The sequence below is a fragment of the Corvus hawaiiensis genome, chromosome 16 (assembly GCF_020740725.1).
Source record: "Corvus hawaiiensis isolate bCorHaw1 chromosome 16, bCorHaw1.pri.cur, whole genome shotgun sequence".
Lineage (NCBI taxonomy): Eukaryota > Metazoa > Chordata > Aves > Passeriformes > Corvidae > Corvus > Corvus hawaiiensis.
Window position 1 is genome coordinate 243093 of NC_063228.1, and position 14511 is coordinate 257603.

Here is a 14511-nt window from a genome sequence, read left to right on the forward strand (position 1 = left end):
TTATAGTTGTTCATGGAAGAATTCATGGTAGTTTCAAAGGCATTAATCCAGGTCACAGAGCGAACTACCACCTCCTGCCTGGAGATGGTTCCCTCAGTCAAGCCTGAGCCCATTGCCAGGAGCAAGGGGAAGATCCTCGCGGATCCTGGCGGATGCGCCGTGGCCAAGGGGGCTGCCTTGCAGGACACGAGCCACCCTCGGTGTCACCCCACAACGTGGGCTTCGAGTCCGCTTTGTGGCACTGGTTCTGCATGTACAAAGCTGTGTACACGAGTCTCTTGAATCACCTCACATCACCTGTGGCTTTCTCCTCAAGTTGTCTCAGCAGCAGAGGGCAAAGCAGAGGAACCCCACGGGCTGCTGCTGCTCAGCAGGTGTGCATCGGCCCTGCTCAGTCTGCAAAACAAGGGCAAAATTGAAAAGAAAAAGCCATAACCTACTCGTAAGCAGGCAAAAAGGAGATGATTTTTAAAAGATAATAAGGAAACAGTGCCTAGTTTGCACTTGTTTCTCAATAGCTGCAGCACTAATGCACAGTGACCCCATGGTACTACTTAGACCAAACCCCAGGCGACATAATCACTGACACTTTCGGGGTGAATGCACAGGCGCTATAGAGGCGAGCCCACGAGCTGGCGCCCAGCTGCCCTGCCATAAACCGCGGGTCATCCATCACCCACCGGGGCCCGGCACGGGGAGCCGGCCTTTCCTGGCGGAGGGAGCGCTCCGGGGCCGCGGGGATGGCGAGGCGGCGGCGGGGCCGGGGCGGCGGCGGCGGCGGCGGGCGGGCCCGTGGGAAGGAGGAGAAGGACGAGGAGGAGGAAGAAGAGGCGGAAGCGGCGGCGGGCGATGGCCGCGGCGCTGCTGCGCGGGGTGCGGCGCTTCCCCTGGCTCTGCAACGTGCTGCTCTACGGGGGGCTGTTCGCGGCGGGGGACGCGGCGCAGCAGCTGCTGCGGGGACAGCCGCCCGACTGGGCGCAGACGCGGCGCGTGGCGCTGGTGGCCCTGGCCTTCCACGGCAACTTCAGCTACGTGTGGCTGCGGGCGCTGGAGCGGGCGCTGCCCGGCCGCCGCCCGCCCGCCGTGCTGGGCAAGGTGCTCTGCGATCAGCTCCTGGGCGCGCCCGTCGCCGTCCTCGCCTTCTACACGGGTGAGTGCCGGAGGCTCGACCGCAGAGCCCCGCAGCGGCAGCGGCACCGCATCGCGACCCGCGCCGGGCTCGGAGAGCGCGCACCGGCAGCGGGACTCGGCGCCCCCGGGGTGGGTGGGTACCCCCTGCCCGCCCGGCGCGGCTCCCGCACCCCAGAACGCCGCTGCCCGGGCGCTCGGAGGCGGGGCCGCGGCCGGAGGCCCTGCAGACCCCGGCGGCTCTCCCCGAGGATGCTTGCGGGTACCGCGGGCGCTGAACCGCCTGTGGCACTTCAGGGCTTTCCATGAGGGGTGCTGGACCAAAGGAGCCCTGCCCTGAGCTCGGTTGGGCACGTTGTTTTTAATTAACAACAAAGAGTTCAAAGCACCTTCAAGGATTGTAGCATCCATGTCTGTTTGAACTGTTCTGCTTAGTTCTCAGCATCAGCTGTCTCATTTTCCAAAACACAGCTGTAAATGTCAGGAAATGCCATAGTTCAGCGAACCAGCTTCTGCTGTGAGAGTCTATAGAAACACAGCATGCTACTAATGGCTAATCTCAAAAGCTAACAAGTAAGAAGATACTTTAAAGAAGTCTAGTATCTATTTCAGAAATAAACATGAGGGAATAAGAAAATTAAGAGGTGAGACTAATGTAATTAAATTATCTAATTTAATTCAAACCTCATGTGGAAGAAGAGTAAGACAGGTCCTCTTTTTGCCTGGCATTGTGAGATCTGTATTCTATGACCCCAACAGGGAAATCATTCAGTTTGTTTTTGAAGAGAAGTAAAAAAAGAAGTCAAACACCAGATACTTCCTCTCAAAATCTTAACTATGTCACAACTTAAGCTGAGAATTGCCCAAGGACCAGAAGGATCGGAAGGACCACAAAGGGGATAGTAGAAGTCCCTAAACTGGGAACCAGTAAAATAATGTATCCATTGAGCGATACCGATAACCTCAAGGCATGGGAATACCTAGAAAAATCCCAGAGTCGGACTAAGGAGCCTCTGCTTATATGGTAAATGCCTTATTCTCTCTCTCATGGGTGTAAAAGGTGCTTTCATCCTCTCTGTTCCACCACCACACCACTGGTGACTGGTATGGCAGAGAAACAGATGCTACACCACCTGTACACCCAGTATATCTCAGCTGATCTCTGGTGTCAGTGCTAGGAGTCAAGTCAACAGATGAGATTTCTTGTAGCACTGTTAGGTAGTTAGAATGGTATTTTTTGTAACAATATCAGCTTTTCTTCCAAAGATATTACAATATATTTTGAGAAGGGTCTGGGATGTCATTGAAAAATGTGAAGATTTAATTGTTTGCTTTTTTTCTGATTATTGTAAATATTTTACCACTAGGTATGAGCATCCTTCAGAGGAAAGAGGACATCTTTTCAGACTGTAAAAAGAAATTCTGGAATACATATAAGGTGAGGCAAGCAATTTGCTTATCTCACAGCTAAGCAAAAAAAAAAGGATAAAATATTTGAAATATTCCTTCCTCCAACCCTCTTTTTTCACTCTTTCTTTCACTCCATTATTTAATTATGTGTAGGAAGCTTTACGTACCAGCAGCCACGTGAAGTAAAGGCAGTTTGGGTTCAGCAGTGTTGCCAGATGAGTGAAATTATGCCATTTTAAAAATGTACAGTGTTTATATACATAACATTTGCACCCAGCTCTGTTTGACTGACAGCCCTACAATACAACAATGATTCAGGGTTTTTTTACCTTTTGTCTTAAGAACTACCCACACACAGTGTTTAGTTAGTGATACTATTGGAAACACTTTTATGCACACCTATTAAAATCATTAATTACAGAGACACCTTCTTTGATAATAATTTTTAGCCTGTACTTTTCAGTGAGAATTTTCTCACTTTCAGAAACACAACCCCTTGCTTTAAGAAGACTTTGCTATAAACAATTGGCTTTGATTTGCATTTCTGCATACACAAGACAAAATTATCTGTGCACTTCAGAGCTCAGCAAGCTGAGAACATTAAAGGTTTCTCAGATGCAAGAAGAATGATGGATTAGCAGGAAAAAAAGTAATAGAAGAAGAAAATGTGATTGCAATGTGAATTTCTTTTCACAGTATAGAACTATAAAGGTAGGATGGAAAAGGATTATTTTTATTCCTATGGAAGATGATTCTAAAAGCAGTCCCACTATAGCCTATCAAAACATAAGGTTTCTGTCAGCCTTATGTTCTATGAGTAAATGATCCATTGATTTTTCTAAATATGCCTTATGTGTATGAGTAAGTAGAAGGAGCATTGCAAGTGTGAAAATATAAATAGTGTTCAGTGGTATTTTTCATTAATGACTGAAACAAATGTTCACATGTTTAAACATTTGTTCACCCATCTGGTAAATGCGCTTATTGTGTCTGGTGTCAGATGTCTGTGAAGACTTAACTGTGCTTAGGGTTTTTTATTTAAAATGAGTTAGAATAATGTGTTTGAAAAACTCACAGCAGAGGCTCATGAAGATGATTAGAAGTTTAGTATGGCAACCTCTAGGTTAAGCGACTCCATTTGTAATTGAACAGCTTTTATTAACTTCACTCAAGTATGTTTCAGTCATCACTAAATGTGGAAAAAATGAATCTTGGTGGTTGAAATCAGTAAGAATAACAAATGATTCGTTTTCCTTTCAGACAGGACTGATGTACTGGCCTTTTGTGCAGGTGAGTTCTCAGGGTAACTCCGTGAGCCTTTCTGTGCCGTAAAACCTGGTCCTGTGCAGCCACATGGTGTCTGACCCCAGGAGAAGCAGTAGAGTTGTTGGGTGTGTAACAATGCCTCGAGCACTAACTGAGCTCTCTCTCCTTCCAACACAGCTGTCAAACTTCATTTTGATCCCAGTTCACCTGCGAACAGCTTACACTGGGCTCTGTGGCTTTGTCTGGGCTACCTTCATTTGCTTTTCCCAACAGAGTGGAGATGGCACAGCAAAGTCAGCATTTATGTGGCTCCAAGGAGAGAAGGTCAATGCAGATGAAGACTCATCAGACAAATAAGAACTTTAGTTCTGAACGCATTTTAAATTGCTAAACTGAGTTTGTGAAAGTCAGTAAATCACACTGCAGCCTCATTGTTGTGTTTAAAATAAGCAGTTATCTCAACATTTGGTGGTTAGTATAAGCAGTGGAACAGTTTGTCTTTGTGCCTGTTTATTTTTCATAAAAGAGGCCAGTTGTATATTGACATCTAATTATTTTCATGCTGTCAGCCCATCTCATCTGAGAACAACTGACTTACAGGGCAATGTAAGCAGTTGCACATCATGTCAGACTGCCTCACTGGGGAGAAATATTAACTGTAATTTAATTTTCAAGCAACTTGTAATTGCTAGAAAAAGGAGAATAGAACATTAAATCATCAGTTGTCGGACTTGACAATTGTTATCAATGCAAGATTACTTGCAGAACAAAATTTAATGGATTCCATATCTAAAAAGTGGCATTGAATCTGTTTCATTGAGAGGAAACGTAAGTGCTATGTTTGTAGAGCCCACTTTTCTATGGGGCCAACTTCTTTTTATTCTACATGAAAATTTATATAGCAAATGAATTATTTCATAGAATATACAAACCTGAACTATATTTGTACATGTTTTATCTTAGCTAGGAGAATAAAGACAGCTTTGGTCAGAGTCCTTTGGGGTGGATGCTGCCCATTGACCCTTGGGGTCAGTCATAAGCAGCTCCTGCACAGTGGAACCCCCCTAAGCACTGCAGAGAGTTTTTGTTCTGTGTGCAGCCACTGCTTCCTTTGCTCTTCAAGGGCCAAAGTGTTGAAGAATACATGAGGGTCTTGACTCCTCCACTCTTTTCAGCTGTTTCATTATGCTGAAGATATAATTAAAATTTTGAAGAAAAAGAGCACAGGAAGGAAGGTAACATGAATGGCAGAATCCAGCTATATATATATATATCAGGAACTTCCATTTCTTCCTTAAATGGCTTTTAAACATTCCTATTCACAGAAGACACTGGGTAACTATACACAGGAGACTAGGAGAAGGTGAAAATTAATTATGGATCTGTTTTGTCAGCTTGAGGATCAGGTCTGGGTATGGGTATTTTTTAAATGTGCATATGTATCTCAGAACCGGAACTGTGCAAATTTCTGTGATTGCAGTAAGTTGAAATCAGACCAGTAAAGGAGCCCTTGCTAGATTAGAATGGGATTTTATGCCTTGAAGTTACTGAATTGTAAGCTTGAGAGAGTATCTGATTGAATGGGTCTGATTCTAAAGAGAAGACTCATCCCTCTGTTACAACAATAATAAACCACTTTGAGGAATGTGTGAATTCCTCAGTCTTGTCTAAATAGTGTACCAAAGCCTGCTTAGGCTATAAATATACATTCCTTTGGCCAGCAGCTGTGCTACTTAATATATTGGTAACAATTATTTGTCACTGTAGGAGCCCAGTGCATCTTAGCTGAGAAAGGAAAAGGGATCATGCAAGCACTGCCCAATCTATTTCAGGTAAAATCAACTTGTTTAGCATAACCCGGTAGTCAAGCATGATGCAAAGTGCCCATATGGCTTTGACCAGAGGACTGCCTGAGGGGGGGGAGGGGGGTAGATGGCAGGAGGCTGCTTTCACAGCCTGTTTTGCTGGCCGGCAGGTGGAGGAAGTACCTTCCCTGTCAGGATGGACAAGTCACTGCAAATCCATCTTCAGCTGCACAGGCAGATGTGGAAGAGCACACCTGCCTACAGCCTCAAGGTGGAATTCATTTTAATTGACTTTTGACACCTGTGGTATGGACATCTCCAACTTGGTTAATTGGTTTAAGCTCTGTATGATGAAATGTGCACTGTAAGAGCCCATTTCTCTCCATCTCTAACATGGAAGCTCATATGACTGGCTGCTATGTCAATAGCTTCTTTGTAGATGCTTATATTTGTTGAGTTGAATTCCCCTGCTGGATGTTGCTGCATGAATCACATAGTGTAAATTGAGCAGTCCTGATGTTGGACATCCCAGGAGGAGTAGAAATCCACAGAGGAACTAACTGCATTTTGTCTGTCTATTTAAAAAATGAGTGAACAAATGCTTCAGACAGCTATAGCTGTTAAACTGTTCTTGTGCATATAAAGTCCTCAGGATAAAGAAGCAATTTCAGTAGTGGCTTTTTTCTGTTCATATTTTTGGGATCAGACTGATATTCTGAATTCTATTTAGTAAGAGCTAAACGTTTCAGGTAAGGTGTGCTAATGAAGTATTTAACTTTTTTTTACAGATGCTATTTATTTTTATTTCTGCTTGTGCCTTAAGTGTTTAATGATTTGTAGCTGTCACTTGGAGGAGGGAACTGGAGAATAATGTCATTACAAGGAGAGTGAAATGCTGGTGGTTTGCTGTAAGCAGTATGTGATGTTTTGCTGTAACTCAGAGCAAAAAATCTTTCTTCATGGGTATGGTTGGTAAAGCTTAATCCCCAGATGAATCAAGAATTTATAACTCATGATCTGTGTAATTCTGATGCCTTTCTTCATCAGGACTAACTAATAAATGAAAGATCCATCTTTTATTTAAAATGGCTTAAAAGCTTATACAAGGTGTGCTTTGTTGCTCTCTGCTTTTGTGCTGCCAGCTTTTTGCTTGGGAATTTGAGCTAAATGCTGCTTTCTCGTCAAGTTTCTCTGGCTGGGGAGTTCAGGATTTCTCTCCATCTTTCTATTACTTGAAGTACAATTCTTTCATGTAATGGAAGCCTGTGGCTCTTATATTTCAGTAGACTTTAGATCCTGCATAAGCCTTTCACTTTCTCTGTTTTTCTTCTTAAGGCACTTGACAGCTAAGTAACACAAGTCCCTTCTCACATCAAAAAATTTGTGTTTTTTTCTTTTAATTATGAGCACTGATTGGTCTCACAAACATTTCAGACCCACATAATGCAAAATAATGAAGCTGTGTTGGAACAATTTCTCAGTGTGCATAAATTAATGGACCTTCTAAAGATTTTCTTCCTCTGACAGTTTAGTCTGAGGACCTAATCCCTTAGTTGTTAGAGCCTTCATTATTTCTTGATACTTTTTTGGCTTAGAAGATTAATTTCACAGAATAACAGAATGATTGAAGTTGGAAAGGGCCTCTGTATGTCCAGCCCAGGTCATCTAGTCCAGCCCTATTTGACACATATGTAAACTTTTGTTTGCTACTTCTAGCAACTCACTAATTTTTTGGGGGGAAAAAAAATAAATAAGAAAAAGTCAGGCAAGATTTATCCTAATGTCTCTCTGCTACCCTTTGAAAAACAGTCATAAGGGCTTTATGACTGTTTCAAGGAATTGCACTGATCTTACTGCCAGCTGAACATGCAGATTTCCACAGGATGAACAGAATTACACATCACATAGGTGCTCAGGAAGGAGCAACACACTGCCAGTAGCTATTGGGCCTGCAGTCAGGTGATCTTTTTATGCCATGGATCCTTTCTAAGAAGAAATGGGATGAGCAGACATTTGTATCAGGTGCAGCTCCAGCTCCGTGTTATTCTGGATGGCTGTGGAGATGTGGAGTCTGAATTTGATAAAATGAGAATTTCAAAATTTATTTTTCTACTGCAAATCTTTTATGTAAATGAACCTTCTGTGCTTACTAGTGTGCTAAATACATCCTTCTTAGAAAATTCACCAGAAGGCCTCTGTCTTTTTCACACCAGAAGAACCCATCCAATAACACAGCATAAAATAACCAGTTCCTGCTGCAGCAAAGGTGAAACTGCCTCTAGTCTGTTACCATATCTGATATGCTGAGTTCTCTTTATAGAACAACCTTTGAAATCTGTGCAGCTTCAGCCTTCCAGTTTTCTGCTGTAAGTGCCAGTGCTTCCTGCTTGTGCTGCTGCCTCTACTGCTAGTGCCAATCCAGTGAGATGTGCAAGAAATACTTGCATTTTACTAAAATAATGAACTTCAAGTTGACTGAAATTGTCTATGTTTTTGCAAAGGCTTAATAAACATTAAATGCTGGTTTTTGGCTCTGTCTGTCTTTAACTAGTAGGTGTATAAGCAAAGGCGGATCATATGTAATGTTCTCATGGTATCTTCATGGACCACATGCAGCAAAAAGCTCAATTTGATGTCATAGATCTTAACACAGTAGCAGAGTAAAAACTAAGCAGGGATTATTCACTCCCTTTAAAATGCTGTTACATACATTAAGTCATCTGCCATTTCCGTACAAATTCAGAACAGAATTAATAAATAATATATATGCAGAAGGAATGGAGGAATTCAGGTAGGAAAAAGATATAAACTTTTCTAGAGTACAGAGGTTAGAAATGGGATCCTTACTGAAGGACTTCACTCAGCCTAGTTTGTGTGAGATACTCTTGGGAAGGAAATGGTTCAGAAGATTTGAGGCTGAAGGAAGTAATATATTCCACAACTGGATGAGAGATATACCACGTCCATTCCATGCTGTAATTTTTTTGTATATTTAGAATGAGGAGGAAGCTTTATGGAAAGATTTCAAGTTGAAAAAATTCTGTTTCACAGACTTCATGGCCAACAGCGAGAAAAAGGATCACTGAATGCTTGGGTAATGCAAAGCAAGGATTTCTTCCTGAATCAAACCAGTGATGTTGAGTCCAATGCCATCTTCTAGGAACTTATCCAAACACTTCAAGTAACAGAGGATCTTCTGCATCTCAAAGAAATTATTTATGTGTTCTTATGAAATTTTATTACCTACCCACATCAACCTAGCCTTAACATTCTAATAAAATATTACTACCTTTCTGACAAGATTTAAAGACTTGGTACAGCAGGCAAAGCACCTTCTTTGTGCATGTAGTGGTAAGCAGAGTTTTTGTTTATTCCTTGGATAACTGTAATAGGTTTAGCTCTGTTAGCCCTTTGCTATATCGTTCTTGAAGCTCATTTGCAAACCCTTTTTTGCTGTGCAACCTCTAATTTAAAATGTAGAGAGTAACACTGTATTAATCCCAGTGACTTTCACATATGCCTCAGATAATATTCTTTCTATCTCTGCCTAATATTCCTGTTCTTAAACCGCTCAGGACTGTCTGTCCTCTCTTAATGTCCAAGTTGCACTGAGAATTCACATGCAATTGCCAGTCCACCATGTCTGAAGTTACTGTAATCCATTTTAAACACGAACAAAGAATGCAGATTACACATCTGTATGTGTTGTGTATACTTTTCAACATCATCCACCCTACCAAACACTGCCTTCCCTTTTTTTGCAGTTTATGAATTTAATGTGGTAATGCCTGAAAGTCTTGCACCTTGTGTCCAGATAAAAAAACCAGACTTTAGTGTAAAGAATATAATAGAATGTATCATTCCCCTCTATGCAACACTAGTAGCAATTACACCTTTTTGTGCTGAAAGAAATCTTGGACCCAGAAAAGCCTAATGAGGTGTGAAGTATGGTCAGAAAAGACGTTGTTAAGGACAGCTCTGCTGTAGCAGCAGGTACATCAGAGAACTTCAGAAACTGAAGAATGGGTGGTTTTGTTTGCTGTGTTCAGGGAAAATCAGTTATGAAGTGGGGCTGTAAAACAACAGGGGAAAAATGACATCAGGTCAGTGTGCACACACTTGGGGTTGTGTAAGCAATGAACAGGGGACACCTATGCAAATGCTCGCCTCTGCCAGAAGACCTTAAAAATGGGATATTGATACAATCACCCTTTTCCATTTTACACCCTCAAGACTGATAGAATCAAAAAGAGACCAAGAGGAAGCATGGATGTGTAGCCTAGTAGGTAGTTCAGTCACCAGAGATATCGGGAGAATGGGAACTGACTGGGAATGAGAACTGTTCCCTAGTTCTGTTACTGTGCTTTATCCAGTTACAACAGAACTAAAATGTATAAGCACTCAGATGGCTGTGATAAATACAGGGTTTGGCCCATATGGACTCAAAGCATGCACACACAGTTCTGCACTACATGAGATCCTTTATCTGTGGAGGAAGTGTCAGCTTCATTCTGAATTGTGTGCCCTTTTACAGGGTGTAACTTGGTGGCAGAGTAATTTAAGTTGCAACTCTTCCCTGGAATTAGTGTCTTACTGATAACTAACATGCACTTAGTGTATGCATACGTAAGAACAAACCCTCATTATTATTTCTTTGATTTGTTAGGATAGCAGCTTTCCTGTCATTGCACAAATATTTTGGAAAGAAAATACAAGTTTTGATGATTTCTTTTTCCACCTCGAGTTGTTTTCTCCTGTTCTATGTAGGCCTGTAGAAATCTACCTCAGAAAGACTGGTCCCCTGTGGTATTCTTGTTCTGCCATTGCTTACACCTCTCTGTGAATTAAAAAACACCTTTACTTACTACTGAGAGTGTTCAGCTGCTTCCATTTCATGCATCATATATTAGTTCTACATCTAGTTCAGAATGGTCATCATACAGTAATGAATTATTTTGTGTTCATAATTACATCTGATACATCATGGCAATTATGCATACAGTGTTTAGCTTACTGTTTGGGGGCAGAAATTGGCAAAAAAACCCAATGGAACACAGGTACAAATATAGGGAGAAATTCAAGTCATAAAGAAACCTTTCAGAATTCAGGGCAGTGACTTTATAGCTTCCAGTTCCAGTGAGAGGAGTAGTGAAATGGCCCACAGAAGTGGACCTGCCTGTTAGGATGCAGGGGTAATAGAGCATGTACACTGCATACGGACATGCATCAATCAGCAAGGCACTGGCACAGTCGCTTTGAATGCCTCACAGCTTGCAGGCACTTTTGAGCTCTCTGTGTAAAATGCCAACTTGTGTAGGTAAAATGGAAGCTTACAGAAAGTCACCTTTACAGTTTGGGCCATGGTAAATGAGAAAAGGCTCAGGCCCTGAGAGAGCTGTGCCTGGGGCTGTGTGCTGCTGCGTTTGCAAAATTTACACAGGATGTTTATTACTTCAAAATGGACATGCCCACATACACACTGAAATATTACTTGTTGCCTGCCGTGTTTGCAAGTCTAATAGCCCAGACCAATTTATGTTGACATCTAAATTTACTGAACTCAAACATCTGTTTTTCCTTTGTAGCTATGGACACCCATCACTGATGCAAAAGCCACCTGCACAGTGACTCACCTGCACAACAGTCAGTCCAGTCATACCACTGAACGTGGCTCCAAATGCCAAAAAAGACTCTTACATGGGCAACTTCACTACCCATGGTATTAGTAGCGTATCTGACAGATGCTATAACAGCTTTTTCTCTGGAATTTTTACCTTAAAAAGACAGTGAATGTAGAAAGAATTTACTAAGACAAAAGTAAAATGGGAAAGAAAAGAGTTTAGAGAAGTATGTTTCCAAAATCTCTAGTTTGGTCACAACTACAGCTTTTGAAGTGTGCAGATTGTTTCCATTCTTTCTACCAGATATTTATGCCCTGACTCTTTGCTGCTGCATCTCCCGAGTTTGTGCTGTGTGTTCTGACCTTCTGCACAAAAAAAATTAGTTCAGATAAATCTAAGTCACGTCTGCCATGGGGCATCTGTGATGTCTGACAGAGGTCAGAGAGCAAGAGATAGGAGAGTGGATTTGCCAACTATTCCTGCCCAGCTATAGCTCCTGGTGGCAGGATTTAGTGAGAAATGGGAACTGAAGCCGTCAGGGAAAATGACTGTGAGAGCGAAGTGCACCTCCATTTCTCTACCAGGCATTATGTTAAAAGCAGTGAGAAGAGACCTGAATTTTTGTATTTTCTGCGTTAACAGTGCTTTCAGCAGAAGAAAACCAGCCTTCATGAGTAAAGGAATGCATTTGTAATTTATATTGCCAGGTCCACTGAAAGACCTCATCAGTAGGAGAGAAATTTAATTCCACTGGCAAAGGCAGCAGCAACAATGCTCCAGAGTCACAGTAATAAAAATCCTGATCTTACATTAGCAAAATAATTGATACATAGTTAGGCCCTACTCTTGCAAAAACGTTTGTCCAAATGACCTCAGTGGGGCGGCTTCCACACACCTGCTCTTATGTGCAGCACTCTATTGAACTGGACCCTTACTGGATTTTGTGACTTTTCAAAATGAGCAGGTGAAAACTTCCTAGTTACAATAAATCACCTTATATATTCTTTGCTTTATGTAAGTAAATTCTTAGCATCCAAGTTTCTGACAAGTGGGTGTTTTTCAGCCGTACTAACAAAAGCAGTGCTTTAAATATTCAACTATTTCTAGGATCACTCCTCCATCTCCTAAACAATACACTTGAGTTGTAATTACCTAAAAAACTTGAAAGGATGGTTTGAAATTAAACAGTCCTCAGATCCACCAAAAATTGGCCCTTCTCCCCAGTCAGACTTTTTCCCTTAGTCCCACTCTCATTCAGATCCCAGATGGACTCTTATTCCTCCCACATTTGTGTTCCTCACTTCTACCAGTGAGTCAGTCCAGCCCACCCCAGCAGGCAGCTGCACTGTCACCCAAAATCAGCTGTGCAGAGTCCTGCCACCAGCTTTTCTGCTTGACTCACGGCTCTGTTTGGGCTCCGTCTCTAAAGGCCAAAACCAGTGAGGATGAGGCACTGCAAAGTCAACAAGAGCTGTTCCAGCACGTCTGGTGCTCAATTCATGGCATATCTCTGGGGAGCACAGCTGACAGAGAAAAATCAGACTTCCCTGAGGATGTCCTAAAACTGTCCAGCTCATCTTGTTGGCTAATTCCAATTCTGAGGAAGACAAATAGAGAAATTTTCTGTTACAATTTTAAAAGCAATGTGGAGGTTTTCTCACCTCCAACACGTGAAGCACTCCTCAAGCAAAATTGTTCACACAACAGCATCAATGTGCGCCTGTCCAATTAGTAAGTGTATCACTGAACCCAGAGGTGGTATTTTTGAAGTGTTGATGATTAAGGACAAGACTTTGCAGGCAAAGGTAGATGACAAACAAATCAGCTTTCTCAGCATTGACCCAGAGTTCCCTGTAACTCTTTATAAATGAGGCAAAAAGGTTTGCTGTGGGGCACTGGACAACCTGTCTAACTCCTGCTTCATTGTCTTTATGTCAGAAGTTATACACTCACAGTAAAGAGCGATGCGATCTCACTGAGAAAGGTAGTCTCCAACTGTAAAATGCTGTTCACGGATTTCATCTATATAACCTCCCTTACAATAAAAGAAAAAACTTAATAATAACAATCATAATTACCACACTTGTGCTTCCTGCAAAATCATTTCCTTTATTCCCAGCAGGCTGCATAAGCAGCAAAGCTGCATGCTGATGAAAAATGAGAAACACAGTATCGCATCACTTGTTTGAGTGCTGTTCTCTGGCTTGGGGCAACGTGATGCTGGAATGAGTGCCATTCCAGTCAGTGCAGGACTTTTAGGAAAGCCAAAGGCTGAATGCACAGCAGCCTGAGATGTGTTAGACTGCAAAAGCCATGAATGGCTGTGGATGTTACCATTATTTCCCAGCTGCTCAGGTCAGAAGACGTGCTCAGCTCTGCACCGGCCACAAGATCGACAGTCCTGGCAGCGAGCGGGTTTGCGAACTCTCGCCTGCCCGAGTGGTTTGGCTACGCCAAGGGGAGCGCAGCCCGCAGGGCTGGCAGGGCTGGGCAGGGCTGGGCAGGGCTGGGCAGCGCTGGGCAGGGCTGGCAGGGCTGGGCAGGGCTGGGCAGCGCTGGGCAGCGCTGGGCAGCGGCACCGCAGCGAGCCGGGGCCGCGGAGCTCAGGGCAGCACCCCCGGGGCGGGCAGTGCCCACCCGAGCAGAGGTAGGGCCGGCCGGGCGGGGCGTGTGTGCAGCATGTGCGAGCTGTGACACCGCTTTGTGTCGCGACTCGCCCGCCCCAGCCCCGCACTGAGCATGTGCCGGAGCCCCTGCCCGCCCCCCGCCCGCGGGCCCCGCGCCGCGCACGGAGCGCCCAGCCCCGCGCAGAGCCCGCGCCGCCGCATGGGCTGAGCGGAGCCCCCGGCCATGGAGCTCCGCAGGTCCATCTCAGCCAGCGCCGAGGCCGAGAGACCTATGCGGCGCTACGGGGCAGTGGAGGAGACGGAGTGGAAGGCGGAGGCGCTGGGGAGAAGTGAGTGGGGGCCGCGGGTGCGGGTCCGGCCGGCCGGGGAGCCCCGGCTGCGGCGGGGCCGGGCGGTCCCGGGTCCTGTTGGCAGGGCGAGGCCACCTCGGACTTCTCGGGGAGGAGGGTTTGTGTGACCGTTTTGCCCTCTGAGGCTGGTGCTTTGCTTTGAGGGCGCTGTGCCGGGGACGCACAGCTCGTCTGTGCCAGGGACAGGGCGGCTGAGCCGGTGCGGCTCGGGGCGCTCCAGCCTCTGCCTGCGGCACGGGCGGCTCGTTCCGCACACCGAAGCGATGAGCGGGTGGCCGAGGAAGGATCACTGGGACGTTTGCTC

General features: G+C 44.3%; 2 protein-coding genes across 4 annotated transcripts in view; both read left to right on the top strand.

Moving 5' to 3' along the window:
* Nucleotides 1-759: 759 nt before the first annotated feature.
* Nucleotides 760-10476, top strand: MPV17L (MPV17 mitochondrial inner membrane protein like). 3 transcript variants are annotated; one of them, XM_048320376.1, is made up of 4 exons: nt 760-1150; nt 2496-2566; nt 3799-3828; nt 8661-10476. In XM_048320376.1, exons 1-4 carry the CDS (start codon nt 850-852, stop codon nt 8742-8744), a joined length of 486 nt encoding a protein of 161 aa, XP_048176333.1. In that variant the 5' UTR covers nt 760-849; the 3' UTR covers nt 8745-10476. The 3 variants fall into 3 exon arrangements, with proteins under 3 accessions (XP_048176333.1, XP_048176332.1, XP_048176330.1); XM_048320373.1 differs by lacking the exon at nt 8661-10476 and adding an exon at nt 3982-8132 and having other exon boundaries at nt 781-1150; XM_048320375.1 differs by lacking the exons at nt 3799-3828; nt 8661-10476 and adding an exon at nt 3982-8132.
* Nucleotides 10477-13988: 3512 nt separating this feature from the next.
* BMERB1 (bMERB domain containing 1) overlaps nt 13989-14511 on the top strand; it is a 47569-nt gene continuing 47046 nt past the window's right edge. Inside the window, exon 1 of the mRNA XM_048321343.1 lies at nt 13989-14186. Within this exon, the coding sequence (XP_048177300.1) occupies nt 14081-14186 (106 nt within the window). The 5' untranslated portion in view covers nt 13989-14080. The remainder of the gene's footprint in view (nt 14187-14511) is intronic.

Coding starts and splice junctions, on each gene's coding strand:
- MPV17L (XM_048320373.1), top strand. CDS start 850: ATGGCCGCGGCGCTGCTGCGCGGGGTGCGGCGCTTCCCCTGGCTCTGC. Junction 1,151..2,495: donor CGTCCTCGCCTTCTACACGG/GTGAGTGCCGGA, acceptor TTTTACCACTAG/GTATGAGCATCCTTCAGAGG. Junction 2,567..3,798: donor AATTCTGGAATACATATAAG/GTGAGGCAAGCA, acceptor TTTTCCTTTCAG/ACAGGACTGATGTACTGGCC.